Source organism: Lemur catta, chromosome 3 (genome assembly GCF_020740605.2).
Source record: "Lemur catta isolate mLemCat1 chromosome 3, mLemCat1.pri, whole genome shotgun sequence".
Classification (NCBI taxonomy): domain Eukaryota; kingdom Metazoa; phylum Chordata; class Mammalia; order Primates; family Lemuridae; genus Lemur; species Lemur catta.
In genome coordinates this window covers 47,244,484-47,269,902 of record NC_059130.1, presented here as the reverse complement: position 1 = coordinate 47,269,902, position 25,419 = coordinate 47,244,484, and the positions used below count along the sequence as shown (strand labels likewise).

The 25,419-nt window shown below is 36.4% G+C and overlaps 1 protein-coding gene and 1 long non-coding RNA gene across 2 annotated transcripts in view; both read right to left on the bottom strand.

Annotated features, from left to right (window-relative positions):
* The window catches only part of FRRS1 (ferric chelate reductase 1), a 45,339-nt gene extending 24,772 nt beyond the window's left edge, over positions 1-20,567 (bottom strand). The window contains exons 1-6 of the mRNA XM_045546416.1: positions 20,553-20,567; positions 10,723-10,918; positions 9,303-9,439; positions 5,005-5,099; positions 3,819-3,966; positions 1,289-1,471 (exon numbers count right to left, since the gene is read on the bottom strand). Of these exons, the coding sequence (XP_045402372.1) occupies positions 1,289-1,471; positions 3,819-3,966; positions 5,005-5,099; positions 9,303-9,439; positions 10,723-10,918 (759 nt within the window). The 5' untranslated portion in view covers positions 20,553-20,567. The remainder of the gene's footprint in view (positions 1-1,288; positions 1,472-3,818; positions 3,967-5,004; positions 5,100-9,302; positions 9,440-10,722; positions 10,919-20,552) is intronic.
* Positions 20,568-23,174: 2,607 nt separating this feature from the next.
* On the bottom strand, positions 23,175-24,160 carry LOC123634684. The gene is made up of 3 exons (XR_006733979.1): positions 24,143-24,160; positions 23,843-23,908; positions 23,175-23,191 (listed from the first exon to the last, which is right to left on the bottom strand). It is a non-coding gene; the product is annotated as an uncharacterized LOC123634684 (long non-coding RNA).
* Between the last annotated feature and the right edge of the window lie 1,259 nt (positions 24,161-25,419).

Below are 25,419 nucleotides of genomic sequence, written 5' to 3'. Positions count from 1 at the left end.
AAACTTGATTCATTTTTGCCAGCACTGAGAACATCCAAAAGAATACACTACAGGTCTGATGGCAATTGCAAAAGGGTAAGTGAGGAAAATGTTTTGAGCAATTGCAGCATCATCTGAGTATGTATAAAATTTCCCATAAAAGCAATATTGAAGGGGAAAGATTCATAATTTTTCTTATATGTTATTTTTAAAGCACATAACATATCTTATATCTTATAGATTTAATTTATATACTTTGTTTAATGACAGAGGATAGCAAGTGCATTCTACAGGTATATAGTAAAATATGTAGGTCCTATATGCATACTGAAATGGCATTCCACTAAACAAATTACACCAGCTTCCGATGATACTGGCAACCACTACACAGGACTTATGTGATCAGAGCGCACTTTCAGGGAAAGCATTATTTCCTGTACCATAGCCATGTCACACTTCCTTTTCTATTTTTGAAATGTGATTCCCTAAACAAGTGGTAGTAAATTTAAATCCTGATAAGAAGAAAACTCTGAAGAAAAGACTCTTTACTTCTGCTAATGTGAAAATAAGGAGCTTTCTCCATTTGTAGTCTTCCCCAGCTTCCCAAAGCCAACTCTGTTTAAACAAGACTTACACATGTCCTGGCTCCAAACTCTTCTTCCTGCTCCCTGGGAAATCGGGATGCTTATGCAGGCCCTGCTCTTTCCCACCACAGCACAAGGCTGCCACCTACAGGATCATTTGATCCATTCAGCACCACCCAGGGGGAGCGAGACTCCACTTAAAACAAATGTTGCTTTCTGCAGATCTGACAAAGGCGCCTATTATAATACATTTTCTGGATACACAGGTTTAATTCCCTATTTGGGAAATGCACTGAAGACTATTAAAATAGGACACCAAGAGCAGGAGCACATGCTTTAGTTCTGGCCACTTGAATAAACAACTATGATTTGAAAAGCATACACAAAACATGACATTTTATGCAGAGTGATTTTGTTTAAACTGAGCTTCCTGCTTTATCACAAAGAGATAAACAGACATAAAATGGCAAATCCACTGGAAATAAAATGATTTTCCTAACTTTCTATAGGACAGCCTGTTCTTGGAGGTATATAATTGCCTGTTAAAATCATAAAATATTCAAAGCTTTTTAACTTGGAATTTGTTCTAAGTTAGTTTCCCCTTTCTCATTCTACCCTTAAGTATGATCATTTGACCCTGGAACAAACAGCTTATCTACCATTGATTAGATCTCACTCTCGTGATTGTCCTTTCATTACCACTTATGCAAGTGAGAGGTACAAACCATCCATCGGTCATGAGACAGTGCAAAGGACAAATAGCCTTTACTGGGACCACTCATTTCAACCATCACTGATTGGTCATCTCTTGTGAAGGACAAGAAGACACAGGCAGCCTCCTTCTCTGGGTCACAGTTCAAAGGACTTCTAATACAGAACTTCGTGTTCCCACAGTCTGAGGCACTGACCTAGAAAAATGGCAGGGAAAAAAATCTTAATTATCAAAGAAGCAGTTCATTGTCAATGACAGAAGAGCCACTATCATCAAGTATGGGTTTTTCTTTTCATAATAAGGATTCAAATAAGAAAACAAAAGACATACCCTAAATTAGAAATGATCAGAGCAATAGTTTTAAACTTTTAAACTTAATTAATTTTAATTAAAGTTTGGAAAACATAACACTAGTTGGACTGTAATTGTGCAAGAGTATTAAAGTTCCTTTAATACACAAAACATTTCACATTCAGTAAGTTCTGAAGCAAAGTTTCTAGTAAATTTTAAGAAACTTCTTAGGGAGTATTTAAGTCGCTAATACTTAATTGACATTGATATTCTTACATAAAGGGTTTCCTCTAGTTCTCAGAGATGAAATCTTAAAAAAGTAAACAAACCAACCTTTACCAAGCTATTACATTTAGATTTTGGATTCTGCTTCTACAATGCAAATTCAAATTTGATACTGAAATAATATAAGAAACAATGGCTCCCCAGATATACTCCACCACTCCAAATAATAGTAATGATTTAGTGGAGGGAGAAACAAGCAACAATCTATAATGATTTAATACAAATCTTCCTGATAAGGAACATAAGAGGAAGAGTCTTAAAAAAAATCATCTCTATAATTTGACAAAGTAAATGAGCAGCCCTTGCTAGAATGGGCAGTGACAGGACTTTTCACAAGAGAGCTAAACATTATGTTACTAGATTTAATGGAAATGTAAAGACCAATAATAATAGAGTGAGGAGAACAAGCCACAAGGAACTAGGAAACTTATACTTTGTTCTCTGCTCTCCCCTTCACGCCACATTTGCCAAAGAATTTATTCTCCCAGGATCCCTTACCCTTCAGCTATACAACAGGAAAGCTGAAAGAAAGAGATCCTGAGGTTTCTCCTAGCTCTAAAAATGCTATAATCCTAAGACTGAATGAACTTCCCTATAATTAGAGATTATAAACTTGGCACAAAGACACAATAAAAGCTCCAATAAGAGCTAATGCCTTTTATGTGAATATATGCAGAGACAACAATATTGTTAACAGATTTCTACTGGGAAGCTCAGGTCCAAACTGACTGTTTATTCCCCTAAAGCAGCTTTTAATTAAATAAGCATTAAGACTAAACTGAGAGCTAGCACAAATAACAGATCTAATTGTATGGTCAAACAAAAGTGCAGCATTCATAATAATGTAATCAAATATAATGTCCATATATTATAAAATGTAGACGAGAAAGAAACAAAGACATTACATAGGAGCAAAGTGCTTTACTTAGCCTTCTCTGTGTGAACAAAGAGATACGAAAGGATAATAAAGCAAAGAAAAAAGAGAAGGAACTAATGTTTACTGAATATCTATTAAATGCAAAGCACAGTTAGAAAACTGATATTCATTATTTTGTTTAATTCTTACAGTTATACTGTGCTAATATCATTATTTCTCATTCTATTGGTGAATAAATTGAGACTTTGAAAATTAAGTAATTTGTCCAAAGACACATAGAAATTAGACAAGTCAGCATTCAGGCCCACATTTGTTCTTTCAACTGTAACAACCTGCCTCCAGACATTTTTTATTGTATCCACTTCTGAGTTAAGAATTCTAATTTACCAGAATTTCCTGCAGTGAAACCCTTCTTCCTAATGTTTCTAATATGCATTACCTTTTCCAAAGTATGCTTTGTCAATCATAATTCTTTTGATTCAGAGGGCCTAAATGGAATTCTAGCTGATGAGATTTTCTGTGGTTCAGCATATAGAATTCTCTAGTACTCTTTGACCTTAATGAAATAACATCTAAGAGTTATATCACCACTTCAAGAATCTCTTCCAAATCTTATCTAAATTTAGCTTAAGCTCCCTCTCCATTTTTGATATTTGGCTATATGAAAGAGAGAAAGAGAGAAAGCTGTTTCTTCATCAGGTTTTCTTTGAAATGAAAATATATCCACTACTAGTACAGACTACATGTGAATGTCATAACCACACCTTGAACATGCAGGGTCTTGACCATTCCCTGTATTCTAACCTTTAAGTCATAATGTTGCAATGAGAACTTCCTTCAGACTCCCAAAAGCTTCCTACCACAACCCAGTACAGCTAGTTCTCTTTGCACTTTGCCAAGCACAGGATCACAATATCCGACCACAAATATACCTCTTTGCTCACATAGAAAAAACTAAGTAAACCATTTTACTTTTACGTAATGTCTTGTTTATTTTCCTTCTCTTCTACATTTTATAACATATGGACATTATATTTGAATACATGTTATTTTAGATTGCATTTAGTAAGGCTGTAAAAATGTTACTTACTGATTTAGTTAAATGGGAAACTGGAGACAATGTTGCCAAAGGTGCTATTGTAGCTTTAGGTGTTGTAAAAGGAAGTGCATTTGGCTGTGAAATTATAGGACTAGGAATCTTCACCCAGTAGATTTTATATTTCTCCACAACTGTGACTCTGAAATGCAATACCAGTGAGATTAGAACCCTGATTATGGCCCACCACAATCAAATCAAAACTTTAAAGGAAAAAAAAAAAAAGGAAATGAACTAGGAACACATGACTTAGTACCTAACAGTACTACCGATTTTGTCTCAGGCAAATCTCTAGTGACCCTCTTCTGCCCCATCACTAGATGGTGTCTTATTGCTCTCTCTTCCTCCATCCCTCTCTTTTCTTACTTGTCTGTTCTTTGGGCATATTCACAACAGCCATGAATGCCAGACCCAGAGACTACACTGCACATATGTCTACTCCCTGGCATATAAAGAACATGCTACTACTCATTTCATAGCGCACTATTCGAATTCTTCCAAAGGGCATGTGTAGCAGACAACTACAGCAAGAAACTATCGCCTACATAAACAACCAGCAGCTCTCACTGGGGTCGCACCCCCCTTTTCACATTCCACCTAATACATGCATGCAAAGCTATGTTACTGTGTGCTGGGAACCTGGGCACAAAGCAAATCAGAAAACAGAGACATGACAGGATGGCAACCCTACCCTTAAAATATATGTCTGTAACACCACCCAGGAATCATTATTTGGCTTTATGACATTCCATTTCCCTTTGCATATAGGATTAATGAAGAAGTACTATTTTAATTCTACTGAGTTTCATAATTTTTAGGAACATGCAGAGCCTCACTTTGCTGACAAGCTAATGAGAGATGTACCACTGCAAAAAAGTCATCTGAATATCAGGACTTATATTTGTATTCTCACACAAAAAGACTCAAGTATTGATTGATGGCTCTTACTAGTATTAGGGCAGTACAATACTTCATTCACTCAACAAATCTCTAATTCTGCCTGTTAGGTGCCAGGTCTTGTGCTAGGTGCTGGTTATATACCAGTGGGGAAAAAACAAACAAAAAAGCATCAATAAGGTGGTGTCATCACTATACCCATACAGTATACCAATAGGTATGAAAATGATAGACTATTATGGTTGCAATTACACTAGTTAGAGTTGTAAACTCTTATACTCACAGAAACTGTATGTGATTCGGGGCACTGCTTGGAGCATTCCAGTAGACTTTAATTTTTGTTTTTTTGGATGCACTTCTATGACTCACAGCTGATCCCTGAAATAAAAGGGAAAAGAACTACCATTCACTCACTCAATAGCTCAGCATGGCTGGAAATGCTACCATCTTGCAAAATAATTTATCAATGCATGACCTTGGCATTCCAGTGAAGACTATTTAGAACAAGGACACAGGTACTCAATAAATAACATATTGATTGGTTAACAGCAGATCAGCAGCTGGTTTTGTGAATAAATTAGAGTCAGCAGAAATTTAAGAACTGAAGAGAGTCATGAATACTGGGTGTGTTAATACTAGATAGAGCCTGCTCATTATTTCATTTACACTATAAATTTATATCCTTCCATCAATAGACACAAATACAATGAAGAAGATTCATCATGCCTCCAAACATGTAGCATATTTTAGCAATTCCTTTCTCTTGAACAATCTTGTTTCCTACTTTCAAGCACTTGGCAAACTCCTACTCATTCTTTGAGGCCTCACTTGAAGACCGCCTCCTCCACGAAGCTCTCCCCCAATTCCCTCCAGCCTATATATGCTTCTAACCCAAGTTATCACACTGTTCTATGTATCTGTCTGTCCTATGTCCAGATGTCCTATTTAAGTGTAAGGCTAGGAGTTCTTCAAAGAATAAGAGTAAATCTTGTCTATCACCATATCCCTCACATCCAGGGCAATTTGTGGTATAATAGATTAAATGGATGAATAAGTAAATGAATGACAAAAATTTGACCTCTGTCACACTCTAGAAATAGATGTTTAAAATTCAAACCCTTAAAAAATTGATATAACAGGAGTAAATATACTATAAAACATCATAATCTATAAACTCTTCAAACTATTGCCCTACCTTTCCTAGGATGTTGATGTGTAAAAATATATTGCAAGCAGTAAAATTAAGAGAAAATTCTAAGCATTGTGAATCTATCTAAATGTCTGCAACACATGGTTTATGTCATCATTCATCTTGCAACCACCACCCTGTAGTGAAAAGACAAAACAAAAGCCGAAAAAGAGCAATTACAAACTACAGTTGGCCCTTGAACAATACAGGTTTGAACTGCATGGGTCCACTCATATGTGGATTTTTTTTCAATAAATATATTGAAAAATTTTTTGGAGATATGTGGGAATTTGAAAAAACTCACAAACTGCCTACCCTAGAAATATTTTAAAAATTAAGAAAAAGTTAGGTACATCATGGATGCATAAAACATATGTAGATACTAGACTATTTTATCATTTACTGCCATAAAATATATACAAATCTATTATAAAAACTTAAAAATTTATCAAAACTTACAATACACACAAATACACGGTACCAGTTGCAGTCGAGAGAAATGTAAACAAACGTAAATATGTAAGATTAAATCATAACTGTATATAAAATGAACTGTAGTACATACTGTACTACTGTAATAATTTCATAGCCACCTGTTGCTATTGCAGTGAGCTCAAGTGTTGCAAGTATTCGCTTAAAACTCCATGTGATGCTAATCACCTCCACGTGAGCAATTCCTCTTGCCAGTAAATTGCATATCACGATCTCTTGTGGTTCTTGCATATTTTTCATCATGTTTAATGAATACTATAAACCTTGAAGGACACCATGGAGCACACACAAAGTGCCACTAGTTATGCTGGAAGTACTTCCAAGAAGCAGAGAAAACTCATGACTTTTTCCTGTAGGAAAAAGATGAATTCCTTGATATATACCATAAATTGAAGTCTGCAGCTGTGGTTGTCCACCATTTCAAGATAAATGAATTCAGCATAAAGACAATTGTTAAAAAAAAAAAAAAAAAAGGAAAGAAAATTTGCGAAGCCATCACTGCAACCATGCCAGCACACACTAAAACCTCATACTTTTTGCAAAGTATCTTTTTGTAGCATATTAAAATGCAGCTCTTCCTTAAACAGATACAAGTAGACCTACCATTTGATACAGCAATCCCATTATTGGGCATCTACACAAAAGAACAAAAGACATTCTATAAAAAAGACATCTGCACCTGAATGTTTATAGCAGCACAATTCACAATCGCAAAGGTGTGGAAACAACCCAAATGCCCATCAATACATGAGTGGATTAGTAAAATGTGGTATATGTATACCATGGAGTATTACTCAGCTATAAGAAATAATGGTGATATAGAATCTCTTATGTTCTCCTGGATAGAGTTGGAACCCATTCTACTAAGTGAAGTATCCCAAGAATGGAAAAATAAGCACCACATGTACTCACCAGCAAATTGGTTTCCCTGATCATCACCTAAGTGCACATTTGGGAATAACACCAACTGGGTATTGGGCAGATGTGTGGGGGGGAGGGGACAGGTGTATACCTACATAATGAGTGCGCTGTGCACTGTCTGGGGAATGGACACACTTGAAGCTCTGACTGGGGGGGGGGGGGGGCGGCAGGGAAGGGCAATGCATATAACCTAAACTTTTGTACCCCCATAATATGCTGAAATAAAAAAAATAAAAACTAAAAAATAAAATAAAATAAAATGCAGCTCTTACGTGGGTGCAGGATTGCTATAAAAAAAAAGGCATACCTATAGACTCTAATATGATTCAAGAAAAAGCGAAGTCATTATACAACAACTTAAAGCAAAAGGAAGGTGAAGGAGCTAAAGCTGGAGAATTTAATGCCAATAAAGGATGGTTTGATACTTTTAAGAAGAGGTTTGGCTTTACAAAAAGGTCAAAATAACAGGAAAAGCAGCTTCTGCTGACCAAGGGGCACCAGACGAGTTCCCAGATGCCATTAAGAAAGTCACAGAGGAGAAAGGATATCTGCCTGAACAGGTTTTTAATGCAGACAAAAGTGCCCTATTCTAGAAAAAAAAAATGCCACAGAGGACATTTATTAGCAAGGAAGAGAAGCAAGCACCAGAATTTAAGCCAGGAAAGGTTAGACTAAATCTACTGTTTTGTGCGAATGTAGTTGAGTTTATGATCAACACTGACCTTATCTATAAAGCTGCTAACCCCCAAGCCTTGAAGGGAAAAGATAAACACCAGTTGCCCATCTTTTGGTTGTACAATGAGAAATCTTGAACAACAAGAAGGCTTTTTCTGGATTGCTTCTAACAATGCTTTGTCCCTGAAGTCAGGAAGCAACCTTGCCAGTAAGGAACTGCCTTTTAAAGTTCTTTTTATATTAGCCAATGCCCCTGGCCACCCAGAACCCCATGATTTCAACACCAAAGGTATAAAAGTTGTCTACTTGCCCCCAAACACAATGTCTCTAATTCAGCCTCTAGATCCCTGGTCATAAAGACCTTTAAGGCTCATTACACATGGTACTTTATGGAAGAGAGAAAGGACATCATGCAAGTCTGAAAGGATTACACCAGTGAAGATACCATTGCTATAGAAAAAGCTGTGAAAGCCATCAAGCCCAAAACAATAAATTCCTGCTAGACAAAAAAAATATATCCAGATGTTTTGCATGACTTCATAGGTTTTACGACCACACCATAGGAATTAACAGAAGATAACTTGATGAAGATGACTGCTTCCAAACCAGTGCCAGACAATGAGGAAGAAGATGTAGAAGAAGCAGCGCCAGAAAACAAATTGATGTTAAACAAGCTAGCAGAAGGGCTCTCATTATTCATGACTGCTTTTGACTTATTTTACAACATAGACCCTTCTATGATAATGGCACTGAAACTAAAGCAAACAGTGGAAGGACTGGTACTGTATAGCAACATTTTTAGAGAATGAAAAAACAAAAATGTCAGACAGAAATTACAACGTATTTCCGTAAAGTTACACTGAGTGTGCCTGCCTCTCCTGCCTCCCCTCCTACCTCCTCCACCTCTTCTAACCCTGAGACAGTAAGACCAACCTCTCCTCTTCCTCCAGCCTATTCAAGAACATAAGACAAGCGAAGACAAGAATGAAGACCTTTATAATGATCCACTTCCACTTAATAAATAAATATATTCTCTCTTCCTTACAATTTTCTTAATAACATTTTATTTTCTCTAGCTTACGTTATTGTAAGAATATAGGATGTAGTACATATAACATACAAAATATGCATTAATAGACTATGTTATGGGTAAGGCTTCCAGTCAACGGTAGGCTATTAGCAGTTAAGTTTTGGGGGGAGTCAAAAGTTATATGCAGATTTTTGACTATGTAGAGGAAGGCGGGGAGCAGGGGGCCAGCACCCCTAACCCCTGCATGATTCAAGGGTCAACTGTGAACACAAACCTGTATGTCTTCACAGGTCAAAAGCTGTGACACTTGACTGTTATTCAATGTGAAGGAGCCAATAGGAAGACCACTCAAATCCTCAGCATCACGAGCTTCTAGGAGAAAGCCTTTAAATGGTCGCCCTGACAAAGTAACTGAGAAACAGACAGAAAGATAAGTTAAAAGATTTAGCAATATCCCAAAAAGGAATATGTAGAGGAATGTTTAGAGGAGGTACATCACAGTTAGAAGCAAGTGTGCATATACAAAACTACGCCTGGAGAAAAAAGAGTAGAAATCATCCTACAGATAAAGAAGTTCTAAATTATGCTCCATAGGACATTCACTCCATGAGATATTAATAGCCCTTCCACAGAGGGAGAAAAAAAGTAGGTGATGGTCAAGCAGCAGTCCATAGGGTTAAATTAGTTTGAAAAATGCTAGATGAAAGTAAATAACTTGTTTCTTTACTGCAAATCCCTTAGGGTGTTTAATACCCCACTGTGCACTGTGAAACTCTAAGAGGTATATTATATATCACACAGGGTATTCCAAATTTATTTCTCCATACACCCTTTTTGTTAGTACCTATTAATATTTTGTATTTCTAGAGTTGCAAAAAATACAGTTTGCAAAATGCTATTATAGATAGACCTTTAACAATCAACCTACACTTTCCCAGAGAGTTCAGGGAAACCTAAGATTACATTATGTCAAGAAAGACAGGCCAGGTGAGGTGGCTCATGCCTGTAATCCTAGCCCTCTGGGAGCCTAAGGTGGGTGGATCGCTCCAGGTCAGGTGTTCGAGACCAGTCTGAGCGAGACCCCATCTCTACTAAAAATAGAAAGAAATTATCTGGACAACTAAAAATATATATAGAAAAAATTAGCCGGGCATGGTGGCGCATGCCTGTAGTCCCAGCTACTCGGGAGGCTGAGGCAGTAGGATCCCTTAAGCCCAGGAGTTTGAGGTTGCTGTGAGCTAGGCTGATGCCACGGCACTCACTCTAGCCCGGGCAACAAAGTGAGACTCCGTCTCAAAAAAAAAAAAAAGAAAGACAAGGGTTTATTATAATTTAAACAAGATTAAATAAACTTTCTTTCAAGTGACAGAACCACCACAAAAAAAGGAAAAAAGAAATAAACTTTCTTTTTCTCTTCTATTGAGGTAATAGTACAAATAAAGATATATTAAATAGTTATAAAAATTTATTTTAAAACTTGTTCTGAATGGGTTTCTGAACGGGTTTACATGCAACTTAAGTAATACAGTCACCTGTAATAGTTAAAGAAAAAATAGGAAGTATGATATGATAGTATCTTACAAAAACAAGTGAATAGATTTAAGTGAAATAGTCCAAATCCAATAATAATAAAGATTCATGAACAGTATAAAAGTGAAACTCAAAATGTAAATAAATTAATTCCAGCACAGTACCTTCAATCTTCTCTCCTGGTCTGAACGTCATCTGGCTCACTGAAATGTTGTGAACAGGAGCAGACTGTGGACTATGACCATGTTCAGGAATCATTCCATGGCATGACTTTGTTACTCTTCCATTGGGATAATTAGCCACAGAACTAATGAGCAACAGGATTATGAAGGCACCAAGTGTAAACCCAGGAACTGCCATCTCAAAAAGAAGATTAAGAGCACATTATTTTCAGATGTAAATTAAGTAAAATATAAAAGCTTTAACACCACAAGACTATAATTCTAAATAACTATTTGCTTTCAATGTTTAGCTAATCATATTCTCAAAAGGCATAACAAAAAAGAATGTGATACGTAAAGTCTGACCTGGATTTGAATCTCAGCTCTATCAATTACCAACTATGAGACTTTGGGCAAATCACTTAATCCTCCATTTCCTTACCTGAAAAATGAGGAAACTAAGACCTTCCTTTCAAAGTTTTTTTTTTGAATTTCAATATGTTAAGGGGGTACAAAAGTTTTTGTTACATGGATGAGAGAAAGAAACAAATGAAACAATCAAGGCATCTGAAAAAATCTATAGCATAAGAGAAGCAGAAGATTTCTTTGAAGACTCAGAGGAAAAGCATAACTTTGAAAATGGTTGATTACTATAGGAAACAGAATATTTAAGAAAATAACTGCTAATGAGGAGAGCAGTACGGGATTTTTTTTATTCAAACCTGACTTCCGAGTCTTTTTGTTAGACTGGCTTTTGGGTCCAGAAAGGATACACTGGAGAGGATCGTGGGCACAGTTTAAACTATGTGATCTTGCCCTTATTAAGAATATTAAATGCAGTGATGTGCCACTCACCTAAAGACTGGCATATCACGCCTGTAATCCTAGCACTCTGGGAGGCCGAGGCGGGTGGATCGCTCGAGGTCAGGAGTTCGAGACCAGCCTGAGCAAGAGTGAGACCCCGTCTCTACCAAAAATAGAAAGAAATGATTTGGACAGCTAAAAATCTATATAGAAAAAATTAGCCGGGCATGGTGGCACATGCCTGTAGTCCCAGCTACTCGGGAGGCTGAGGCAGTAGGATCGCTTAAGCCCAGGAGTTTGAGGTTGCTGTGAGCTAGGCTGATGCCACGGCACTCACTCTAGCCTGGGCGACAAAGCGAGACTCTGTCTCAAAAAAAAAAAAAAAAAAAAAAAAAAAGACTGGCATAGTGGGTAGAGCTGGTTCAGTTTAACACATTGTAGTTGGCACTGACTTCCTGTCAGGTGAAAGTGGAAACAACACTTGATACCCAGGCTCTGTTATGCACTAAGTAGCTGAATAATATCCACCAAGTCACTAAATCTCTCTCAGTCTCAGTTTCAACACATACAAAATATAGCTAGTGAAGCAGAAGAAATTCAAGGTCACCTTCAACCCTAAAATTTTATGATTTTAGGAAAACAAAGTATAAAAGCATATTGGGAATTATCTGAGCAAGAAGTATAAGACAGGAAAGGGAAGTGATTAAGACAACACCACCAGTCTGTCATTCCTTAGGAAAATATGACAAACAAGGTCAGAGAGGGACATGTACAATGGCAACATCTTTGTCCTTTGTCAAATGGTGACTGTTCAAGATAAAGTTCTATTTTCATTATAATGGCTAATGGTAAGTTTTCCAGTTAATGTTTTAAGATTCCAACTATTACATTAATTCATTAGCCAACCTCTACCAACAGATCACATAATTATGACAGGAAAAAGAATAAGAGTTATTCATAGAAACATTTAAGCAAAAATTATAGAATCTCAATAGTAATTTATTGGCCAGGCGTGGTGGCTCATGCCTGTAATCCTAATACTCTGGGAGGCTGAGACGGGAGGATTGCTTGAGGTCAAGAGTTCAAGACCAGCCTAAGCAAGAGCGAGACTCTTCTCTACTAAAAAATAGAAAAATTAGCAGGGCATCTTATTACATGCCTGTAGTCCCCAGCTACTGGGGAGGCTGAGGCAGAAGGATCGCTTGAGCCCCGGAGTTTAAGGCTGCAGTGAGCTACGATGACATTCCTGCACTCTAGGGACTCTGTCTCAAAGAAAAAAAAAGCGGAATTGAACCCCCTCCTCACACCCCTCCCCCTTCATAAAATAGTAATAATAATAACTTCGCTTATTAGATTATGAGGTCATCCTTCCAGCATAGGAAAAACTACCAATTATTATGTATGATTTTTTAAATTGTTAATATTCACATTTCACTGTGTATACAATATGGAGAATAAAACAAAAGAGATCATAACTTGCATTTTGTCAGCCGAAGACAAAAACAGATCTTTTTTGTTTTTTTTTTCAAACAGACAAGGTCTCACTACATTGCTCAGGCTGGCCTTAAATTCCTGTCCTCCTGCAATCCTCCTGCCTCGGCCTTCTGAGTAGCTGGGACTACAAGCACATGCCACTGCGTCTAGCTTAGACCTATTATCTTAAAACATTAAAGGAGAGGTCATCCTGATTCTATAACTGAAATATTCCCAAACCTGTTAAGATTTATGTGGTTTTCTTTCTTGCCTAAAAGAGAGGTGTTTAATAAAAGAGTATAATGACTGCTTACACCACATTCTATAAACATCTCACATAAAGATAAAACTTCAAAACAAGTATATTCTTTATTATAATAATACAAAATTTTTATATTAATATTTAGATGAAAATGTAATTATTATTGATTGTGGCCCACAGAGACCAGTGATATTAATCAATACATTTATTACAACAAAGTAAAATTCAGATAAAACAAGAAGAATACAATTGAAAAATATTTAGATGTAAGAAAATCATTAGAAAAAGGAGCATGTGGGGCCCGTCACGGTGGCTTACGCCTGTAATCCTAGCACTCTGGAAGGCCGAGGCAGGAGGATGGCTCAAGGTCAGGAGTTCGAGACCAGCCTGAGCAAGAGTGAGACCCCATCTCTACTAAAAAAATAGAAAGAAATTATTGGGACAACTAAAAATATATAGAAAAAATTAGCCGGGCATGGTGGCGCATGCCTGTAGTCCCAGCTACTCGAGATGCTGAGACAGGATGATCACTTGAGCCCAGGAGTTTGAGGTTGCTGTGAGCTAGGCTGACGCCACGGCACTCACTCTAGCCCGGGCAACAGAGCGAGACTCTGTCTCAAAAAAAAAAAAAGGAGTATGTGTTAATACATTTAATTAGTCATTAAATGTATTTTTATTGTGTGACTCTAAAAACGTGAGAATAAGAAAAAATTGAGGAAAACGCATCTTTTAAAACCAAGTCAGATGATTAAGCTAAAAAATAATGTATTAAGTCTAGTTATATTGTATTCAAGTTCTAGCTCTTGTTAGTCATTGATTTTAAATCAAGATATCAAAGGAGTTCAAAAGTTAACATGCACACAAAAAACTGTGGGGACTCAGCCCAGTAACACCCACTCTACATTACTCAAGATATGTGTAAGCATGCATTGAATGTCTCACTTAATGTGTAGGTGTGAGGTGATGAGGCATCCTTAATTATGAAGAATGAGCTGCATAAAAGCAAAAACTTGACCAAAATATCTTGCTACAAAATATCTTAATAATTTGGAAAAGGGAATTTTTTTACTATATGCGATGTGTTTAATTTCTTACCACACCCAAGGTAAGAAATACTTTTACATTATGAGCCAACAAACATTTCAAGACACATTATTTACCTTTATCATATATTATAAATTTATATATTTTACATTCCTTCCTTTTTTTGTTTTATGCTGCTTACATCCTACTGTATTATTACTTCACAACATACCTACGGATCTTAACCTATGGTTTGAAAAACATTACTGTACAGCATACATAGACCATTAAATTTTAGCCCTGAATCAAGTTCTAAATTAGAAGTCTCAAAGATTTCAGTAAAAAAGGAAAGTTCTCAGAACTAAAGAAAGAACAAACAGGCTAAACAACAGGGAGGATTTTGGGGGATAGGAGATGGGTTTATCCAATGGAAAATGCCTTATTCTCTCTTCATTCCATGTGTGAGCCTAAAAAAAAACTATAAATATAGCTAATAAATTAGCATTCTCACAGTATCTTCTGTAATAGAAAGGGTTTTTTTTTTTAATTAACCATAATATTAGGCTGGCATGGTGGCTCACACCTGTAATCCTAGTACACTGGGAGGCTGAGAGCTCAAGAGTTCAAGACCAGCCTGAGTTACAATGACACCACTGCACTCTACCCAGGGCGACAGAGCAAGACTCTGTCTCCAAAAAGAAAAAAAATTAACCATAATATTAAAACACTGCAATCCTTAAAGCACTTGTAAGCTCTTTGTAGAATTTCCATCAATTACATTCTATAATGTTCAAGGTACACTGCTACTTCCTACAGAATATTTTTTCATTTTATTATTTTCTTTTATTTTGGTACAAGTATAATGAATTTTAATTAATTTATGACTTAAACATGCTTTTGTTTCTAGGCTTTTGGCCTGGAAGCAGGACCACCATTATAATATTGCTTCTATTATTAATAGAAAATAGAATTGAAATTTCAAGCTAAATTAGAAACTAATTTGGAGACACAGCACATTTGCAAGCTCAGCATTTCATCTAGGATCTGGAACAAAACTGGTGGGCTTTGTGCTGTTACCAAAAACCTAGAGTGACTAGGATAGAGGTGGAAATAGGTGTTCACTTGTTGAGTGGCTGAGTTAGGTGGAAAGAGTTTTACAAAAATAAGTAGAACAAACAGAAGGATAAGGAGATGGATGAAGTCAGAAAAGTTAAGACTGAGCACACATATGGAAAGCAATGAAATTTCTATGACAAAGATTACAGTTTTATTGTAGAGGGGAAGAAGAGGGGAAGAAAGGGAACATAGCGTGGACAAAGAGGAAAAGAAACAAACATTTGGTGAGAATCCGGCAGTTAGATACATCTGATGCAATCCTTACAACAACCAAATACTATCTTCATATTAGAAATGAGAATCAACTGAGGCTAAGGAATGCACCCTGAATTATGTATACCTTTAGGATTTACAGTCAAAATCTAAATGCAACATCCATATTCTTTTCACTGTACATCATTGTTCCCTACTTGGAAACAGAGGGTGGAAAGCAGGTCCAGCAAGGATGCACATTTCACAATGAACAATGTGAGTGGAGGCATATAGTGAAAAAGGTTGAAATCTAAATCAGCCTACCTAGTCCATAATATTGAGTCCACTTTGTAAGAATCTGAGTGGCAATATTCAGATTCCTTTCATAGAACTAAAGCTACAGAACGAATGGATGTAAAATCCATAGATGCATAAAAACAATAAGCTCTCAATAAGTGGTCACTGTCATTATTTATCATCACTATTAACTTGTCATATCGCCAATATGTGCTCATTTTTTCTGAACACTACTGTGGTTCACATATTTCTTGCATCTGTATTTTATTTGTTCAAGCCTTCTAAAATAATTCAGAAAATTTGCTCCCCTTACTTCCAGTAATTTAACTTTGCCTTCATAGAAAACATCCCCATCAAAAATTAAATTGACCTTGAGAGCTGAATCTCAAATTATAAGGAAATTGAAAAATAGGTCAAGTATTTCCACTTCCCCAGATAAAAATGTATCAGACTCCATTTTCACAGTAGGAAGTATGGAGAAAAATGATTTTTTTAAATTAACAACTGGAGTTATGACATTTTCAAAGAAGGTTCTAAAAAACAAAGAGCAATAAAAATGGCACATTGAACACCAATTTGAGATCTGTCAGATCTGACAACTTAAGATAGTAGAAAAGCCTTCAAAAAAAGATTTTAGAGTTTGAGTGAAAGCAAGACAAAGTAAAGGAAAGGGCAAAGAAAACCACTAAAAAAAGTAATTTGAAACTCTACAATCTATTCCTGATTTCCCTACCTATATCATCAGCAAGTAATTTTTTCATTTTCTTTATTCATTCTCTAGAAAAATAATTGGAAGCAAATATCTTATTACATGTTATAGAGGTTTCATCTAGATCATTCCATATGGCTCTCACAATAACCTGGTCCTCAAAACAAAATTAGGTGCTAAGTGGAATGGCCTCTTCTCTAAATACTCAAAACTAATCAATGAAACAGAAGCAAATACCATTAATCTATAACTTAATGATGATAGCATTTATTGAATGCCTGCTCTATTCCAGTCATCATAGTCAGTGCTTTACATGTATCATCTCTAATCCTTGGAAGAAATAAATGAAGGTTTTTTACTGGTATGGAAATTAAAGCTAACAGAGGTTATACAAAATATATATTGCTTATGATCACACAGGGACACAATAGAAAAAAAATGCATTTCATTATAGTAATGTACAGGGATGGAAGAAAAGAATAATACAAGAACTAACAATTACCCAGAGCTTACAACATATCAGACATCATATCAAGGACTGAATATGCATTCCTCATAATAACCTACCGAACTGTAGGGGGTGTTATTGTCCTCAATATGTAAAATAGGACACTGATTACGACACTTGTCAAAGTCACAACAAATGAGTGGTAAAAAGTATGGTCTCTGACCTAGTTTCTGGGGTTTTAACCACTAAGCTACACACAGCTTTAGATCAGACCCTTAAGGTTGACATGGTAAGTAAATAATTATGGAGGAAAAGGGATTCTGAACAAGCAGGATTTGAATTGGAGCAATAGGAGAATAGAAGTACAAAGAAAAAAAGTGAGAATGGACTTTTGGGGGGAGTAGGTGCAGTCTAACTAGAACCAAGATCAAATGTTAGAAATGGTCTTTGTATACCTTCTGAAACTGTTTCAAAAAACAGTCATTGTAAAAATATTTTCATTAAGTCTGGTTCCTCTTTATGTCTCTTACATGAAGATATCCATCCCCAAGACTTTTACTCTTGGCTCTTTTCTTTTTCCCCCGTTTCTCTGAAATGAAATTCATCTTTTCTTCCAGTCTAGTTCTTGCACCTACAAGACTTTCCTAATCTGATGGTGGCCTGTCATTACGTTTCTCATCAGCAGGATGTAAAACTCCAAACTCTAAAGATTTGATTCCAAATACTCTTTTGGATGCCAACTTCCAGACAAACTCTGCAGATTCTACCTCCACCCTCCCATGCTCCTCCCCATTCCTTTTGCATCTCTCTTCTACTTTTCATCTCTCTATTACATCTGTGTGATGTTATTCATTCTGCCACCACCTCCAAGTATAAAGCCCCCTTTACCTGTCACCCACATTCATGAAACACTCTCAACACTCTCAGCTGGTCTGTTTCTGTATGGCCATTCTAATCTGTTTTACTCCACACAAGATCATATTCCTAAAACACAACTCTCAGCATATCTCTCCTCGCCTCGAAAACATTCGACAGCTTCCCAAGAATTACTAAATTAAGGGAAAAAGCACTAGACATTTAATGTTTTGTACTTTTCTGCCCAACCCAAATGTCTAGGATTTTTTTCCCTATACTGTGATGACACTGTACCATTTGCTATTCCAGGAGTAAGCTCCTCTCTTTTTTCTACTCCAGTTCTTCCTTCAAACCGGGACTCCTATGTTTCCACCTATCAAATTCCTACCCATGTAAAAATGGATGTATGTTAAATGGAAAAAAATAGATACAAAAATATCTGTACACTATGTTTCAACTATGTAAAAAATGTGCATTGCCTATCATTTCATGTAATATGCAAAAGGCTTATAATATCCAATGTAAGCAGGGATGTGGAGAAATGAGCACCCATACACAGCAATGAGAGTAAACTGTCACAACATTTTTGGAGGAAACATGACAATATTTTACTAAACTAAAAATATGTTTATCCTGTAGGTTAAATTTATTTAACCTACAGAAAAACCCACACAATTATGCAAGAATTATTTCTAATAGCAAAAATTTAAGATAATTTAAGTGGTTACAAAAATAAACTATGCTATACTCAAACTATAGAATATGATATATCCATTAAAAAGAATGAAATAGAGTAGATAATGACAAAGACAACAGCTAATAATTATCAAGTGCTTTCCAGGAGCTAGACATTGTTTTAAGTACTTTGCAAGTATTAGCTCATTTCACAAAAATCCTAAGACAGAAATCTGCATGTATTAATACTTAAGAGGATACATGCTCATGCCACACTGAAGCAAACTGCAAAACGATATGGACTCTACCAAAATATGTATTACTTAAAAGGAAAAATTAAAAGAAAAAACCTCTATACATGCTTCTAATTGTTCTCAACAGTGGTTACCCCTTAGGAGAGCATGTGTTTTCAGGATGGGAAGTCGAGTGGACTTCTTCTCTTGAATGCCCTTTATATTGTACATATTGTTTTAAAGCCTGTAGTGTTTTATAATTTAAAAAAAACACTACAAAGTATGCATATGTAAAGACTGTACAGAAATACATTAAATAGATTTTAAGGTGGTTAGATTTTTTTTTCTATTTTCAGACATTATATGTTACTTTTACAATTTTTGTTTTTGTTTTAATAAACTTCAAATTCTATGTCCTATTATACAGTGAAGTGTATGGACTTTGAAATCTCATAGAGATGGGTTTGAATCAGTCCGTTTATATAATGTAATCCAGCAGGCACTACCCTAATGACCCCCGGTCAAAGTATTAAAACTCACTGAGCCTTAGTTTCCTTGCTTATTAGAGACAATGCCACCAATATCAAGGGCTCACATGAGGATTAAATAAAATAACATCTAGAAAACATCTAGTACAATAACCACCAGAAACAAGGCATTCCATATAATATCACCTTCCTTCCTTGGAATATTGCCTACTTCCATCAACCTGATGTGTAACTGCTCTCTTCTCAGAGACTCCATAAGCTTTGGGTTTTGCCAATAAAAAATTTGATCACATTTTTCTGCCACATGTGGTGACTTGTCCTATAACCTCTGGATAGCAGCAAAGGTGTCCTACTCATTGATCTCCTTTCATTCTGGCAAGCACAGTACCTGTGCAATGTGATTTTTAATTAAATCTCTAGGAAACCTGACATTAAGTAAATAGACAGGCATGAAACAGAGGGTACATCCTACCAAAAGAATCAACACATTAGCTTACTAAATGACTGATTAAAATTCACTCTAGCGTTTAAAAAGTCTAACTTTTGTTTTCAGTAAGCCAACAGACCAAATTTAAACCTCCCACCTCTGTACTATCTAAGTACAATACTCAAATCTGCACCTTTTTTTAATTCAGAGGCAAAAGAAAATATCTAAACTGAAAAGTTTAGCTTTGTTAAGCTATATTCCTAATACATTTACAATTTGAGAAGTCTCCTTTGCCTTTAGGGTAGCATGACAAGATGCATGCAAAAAAACTGAATGAAGAGGTAACACTTTGTCACCCACACCCATTCTGAAATTCTAATGGCACAACAGGGTTTGGTGGAAGGAACTAAGACTTCTAAATAAAGACACTTTAAAAACCAAATAAGGCTCTAAGTAACCTTCATATAGGTAATTATGCCATTAGGTTTAAATATAAAAGGGAGTTCTCATGATTTAAAATTTAAAATTAAAAAGAAATCGTGCAAGAATAAGGTTGATGCTTTTCAAGATCCCAAACACGTCTCTTCTTGTAACCACCCTTTTCTTGGGATTAAACTCGTTAGTCACGGGACATATTATTAACTCGTTAGCGAGCACTCATTAGCTCAATTCAAGCTCCTGAACACAGTTTGTGAATAAAGCATCCATCCTGCCTCGCCGACTGCCCGGTCAGCACAGGCGCCGGCTTTCCATTCTGTCACCTAGCTGCATTCAATTTTTAAACACTTTGCAAAGAGCTTTGCCGTTAAGGAAACAGAAAGGGACACTTACCTTGAGAAGCGAAGGCAGCCTAGCCAACTTCCGGTTTTGTTACAACTTGTATCACATTTCAGCAGCTGGGTGGAGCCAATTTATCCGTAGTCAAAAGGGAACGTGTTCCAAGCTAAGCTGCAAAACTTGAATTGCAAGACCAGTACTTGTTTTGGAACTCTTTTTTACATAAAGGGGCACTGTTTTCCAACTAGTATTTGTTCCACCCTGAAAATTATGTTTTTTGTCTTTAACTGCAAAACCATTTGAAAATGCATACTTTGTTCTATATAATGCTAAGACGAACCTACTTACTTGTGCCTAGATGGAATTGCCAAATTTAGCAAGTATAAGTATTGTCTTGTGCAATATTTGGGACATATTTATACTAAAAAATAATTTGTTGTTTATCTCAAATTCAAATTTACCCTGGGAATTTATAGGAATAGTCCATTATTTTATGTGGCAACCCTGTTGAGGAAACAATAGCAATTAGCAAACTATTTTCAATTAATTTACAAATGGTGGAAAAGAATCAGGTTGCATAGAACTGAAACCTTTGGAAGCATGAATGATATAATGCAAAAGAATTATTTTGCAAATTTTACCCTGGAATTTAGGAGTTTTGTTTTTGTTTCTTTTTAAGCCTTTAATCTTCATGTTTCACAAGATTCTTTTGCAAAGGAAAAATTTCAGGGCTAGGAAAAGACAATGTATCTGAAAACATTAAACACTCCATTTCAGACCATGACTAACATGCACAAACAGGAAAATAGATAACAACACACCCCTTAACCTGAGAACACTGGTTATCAATCAATACTAGTAAATTCTCTAAACCATTTTAAAAGAAGAGAAGAGAGGAGAAAGAACATTATCACTTTAATCTTACTCCTAAAGAACTAGTCCCAATTAACAAAAGCCCCTCCCTAAAGGACTTTAAAGAGAGGCTTTAAAGAAAGATGACCCAGAGCTGGTTATCTATACTAAACCAGATTGGAACATGAATAGTTTTAAACTAAGTCAGCTGATCTTCAGTTCAAAGTCTCAGGTGACGAAATAGCTTTCTGCAGTTATAATTAGACTCTTTCCAGGAATAGTCCCCCTTGGACATTTTGCATGCCAAAAGTATGATAAAAAGCCTATAAAAGGCCAGGCGCCGTGGCTCAGGCCTGTAATCCTAGCACTTGGGAGGCCAAGGCGGGAGGATCCCTTGAGCTCAGGAGTTCAAAACCAGCCTGAGCAAGAGTGAGACCCCATCCCTACTAAAAAATAGAAAGAAATTAGCTGGACAACTAAAAATATATAGAGAAAATTAGCCGGGCATGGTGGCGCATGCCTGTAGTCCCAGCTACTCCAGAGGCTGAGGCAGAAGGATAGCTTGAGCCTAGGAGTTTGAGGTTGCTGTGAGCTAGGCTGACGCCACGGCACTCTAGCCAGGGTGACAGAGAGGGACTCTGCCTCAAAAAAATAAATAAATAAATTATATTTTTTAAAAAGCCTATAAAAGAAGTAACTCTTAGAATATGTTGTCATAATCTTATATCCTAAAACACTCTTAGGAAGCAGTACAACATAGTGGAAAGAACTGCATGGAGAAGCTAGCTCTATTTAAAACCACGCTTTCCAGACCTATCATCTCCCGCAGAGCCCTCAGCTATAACCTCTTATCTATCACTCCCTCCCAGTTCACCTCTACCAGACTCTTTCTTCATCAGCTACTTGTCAGTTGTCACAAAGGAAACCAAATTTATTAAAATGTTCAGTGGAACTTGGATCCTAAAAGTTAAAACTACCCTACTGGATCCCACTCTCATGCCTCTAAATCAACAGTTCTCAAATCTTTTCGTTGCAGGACCCCTTTACACTCTTAAAATTTATTGCAGACCCCAAAGAGATGTTTGTTTATGTGGGTGATAGCTATCAGTATTTTTGTATTAAAATGAGAACAGAAATATTTAAATATTTTATTCATAGATTCATTTTGAAATGACAATAATAAACTCATTACATGTTGACATAGTATTTTTTTACTGTTGTTTTTATGATTGTTTCCCAAAAATAAAAATTTAGTGAAAAGAGTATCATTGTTGAAATTGTTGCAAATCTCTTTAATGCCTGGCTTCATAGTGTAAGGTTTTTTGGATTGGCCGGCGCCAGAGAAAGAAAGACAAGCAGAGTTGAAAGGGGTAAGCAACGAGGCTTTATTGGGGTGCTACCGGGCGAGGTTTATGGGCCCTGAGAGAGAGACCCGGGAAGTTGCATCACCCAGAAGTTTTGAGTGGGTTTATATATGTTTTTAGGGCTGGGGGTGGGGTTTTTTTTGGCAGGAAGATTTACGGTGGGAAGAGCAAGAAATTTTCCATTGCAGTTTTAGGGCGGGTATTGAGAAATAGGAGGGGCCGGTGGTATGTGTGGACTCCAGGAACTGAGACTCTTATCAGGGTAACCATCCAGGTGTGGTCGTCCTTTAACTTAGCTGGGCCTTGCAGGCATTGTCCTTGGCAGGTCTCGTGGGCTTCTTCTTTTTCCATCAGGGAGGGGACGGGAGACGTGCCCACCGCCAGCCTTACACATAGAAGAACAGCTGGATTCTCATAGCTGCTTCTGCATTCAACCTGTTGTGATATCATATAACACATCAGGTAGCCACTGGAAAACTATATGCATGAGAGAATGAGAATGATTAAAGCAAATAAAGTATAGCAAGAACAATAATTATCATCTATTGAGCACTCATTTTGACCTAGGCACATGTATTCTTCTAAGTCACACAACTGCTCCAGGTGAAAAGTATTATTATGGACATTCTACAGTGGAGAATGTTAAGAGTTTGTGTAGCTAAATTGCCCAAGATCAGGCAGAGAAAAGTGGCAGACAAGATTCTAAGCCAGAACCACTAACTCCCTCCACTGAGCCCTACTGCCAAGTCTGAATGACCAAACTTATGAACTTTCTTTTCCTATTATACTTAGCATTTCATAAAAGCTTACTTTCAAGTAGAATGTCTCTAGCTGATTAGACCCTGCCTCACCTCAATAACTCCAAAACCCACCATCTAAAATGGACATATCACTTGGCCTTTAATTATATCCATCTCACCCAAACAGCCAAATTCATCCCCTCTTCTCTGTCTCCATTGTCATTATTCTGGTTTATGTCCTCATTACTTCTCAGCTGGACTAGAGTCATTATCTACTAAGTGCCTCCAGTTTCTTATCAACCTAATTAGTGATCCCACATAACAATCATGCTAATCTTTCTAAAGTATAACTCACATAATTCTTGTGCTGAAAAAAATCCTTACTTACCTACTTACTACTTATCACTGAATGAACATCCAGATTCCATAGACAGATGGGAAAATGAAATAATTTCTGTAAAACACAAAAATAAGTAATAAATGATAGTTAAAAGCAAAAAAAGAAAGGGTTTTAATGGTGACTTTGTAAATGAAATGTCCCTCAGTGCTATAAATAATAAATTGTTCCAAAATCATCCATGACTAAACTCTAATTGCTAAATCCATATTTTACATGTTCTCTGACAACAGGAAGCCATTTTCAGCATTAGATCAGTGGTAGTAACATTCTTCTTCATATTTTTCTTACCCAACAGTTCAAGATCACCTCACATTACGCTCCTCTTAAACACAGACTAATCCTTAAATTACTCAGTATAATGTGACTTCCCTATGACAGATCCTGAAGGCTATCTGCCACTTCACTTCAGCCCTGGCTAGAGCTGTCTGTGTCTTCAAAAAGGAACTAACATTATTACTGAAATCCAGTTTTGTATAATCTGGAAAAAATTAATCTCTTCAAAATATTTTATTTTGTCAACCTAAACAAAAAGATACTAGAGAAAATTATCTCTAAAAAATGGCAAGCCACCAGTGCATTTGGTGAAGAAAGGATAAGGGGAGCTTTTATTAGCAAAAAACAAAAAGAGATTTAAATAAGCCACTTAGAAACAGAGTTAATTCGTTCCAGGGGTTCAAAACCAGAGTCGTTGTCAGTTCATAGGTGGAGAGGCCCTTACTGGGCAAGTGTTTTCCCAAAATCATCTTATCTGAATTACTGCAGTCCTAAAGAGTAACTAATGATAAATTTTATCAAAGCAGGAAATGCCTAAAGAATGGAAAGGTTTCTTAGAAAGTCCTTGGATACAGTTCTTATCTCAGACATGTAAGCATGAGCCTCCTCTCCTTCAAGGTTTCCCAGCCCTATTTTGTCTGGGTCTGACAAAAGTAATTTCATCTTGGTATCTGCAACTTTCACAATTTTCACCATAATTTTTTTTAATTATAAAACCACCTGGAGATGATCTTAAGTCATAAAAGTCTACTCCAATGTAAATGCATAAAAGACAGCTCTTTGGTAGGATAGGACATTGCCTTCTATTAATTCATTTCAAATGGGGGATTTCTTTGTTGTAATAGACTATCCTGCACATTGCAGAATGTGTAAGCATTTCTGACCACAACTATGAAATCCCAAAAGCCTCCTTCTCCCCCATGGTGATAAACAATAACAAAAAAAAAAAAAATGCCACTACACATATCCAAAGTTGTGGCAAGAAGCAGGAATAACGCCTCAGTTCACTGTGTAAGGCTGAGATTAGATGTATGAGCCCGGGTCCCAATGGAATGAAGCATTTTGCTTTTGAAGAAAATAAATACCAAGAGAAGAAAGAACTATCATACTGCGTCTTCCTAGTAAAAAATCATACTGTTTCTTCAAGGTGACAGATAAATTCAAGAGAAGCTTGGCTTAAAATAAATGTAAAAACACAGGTGTGTAGTGAAAAGAGGATTAGATTACCCTGGGCAAATCATTTATCCTCTCTGTTTTTGTTGCCTCAACTGTAAAGATGAGGGGTTACAACC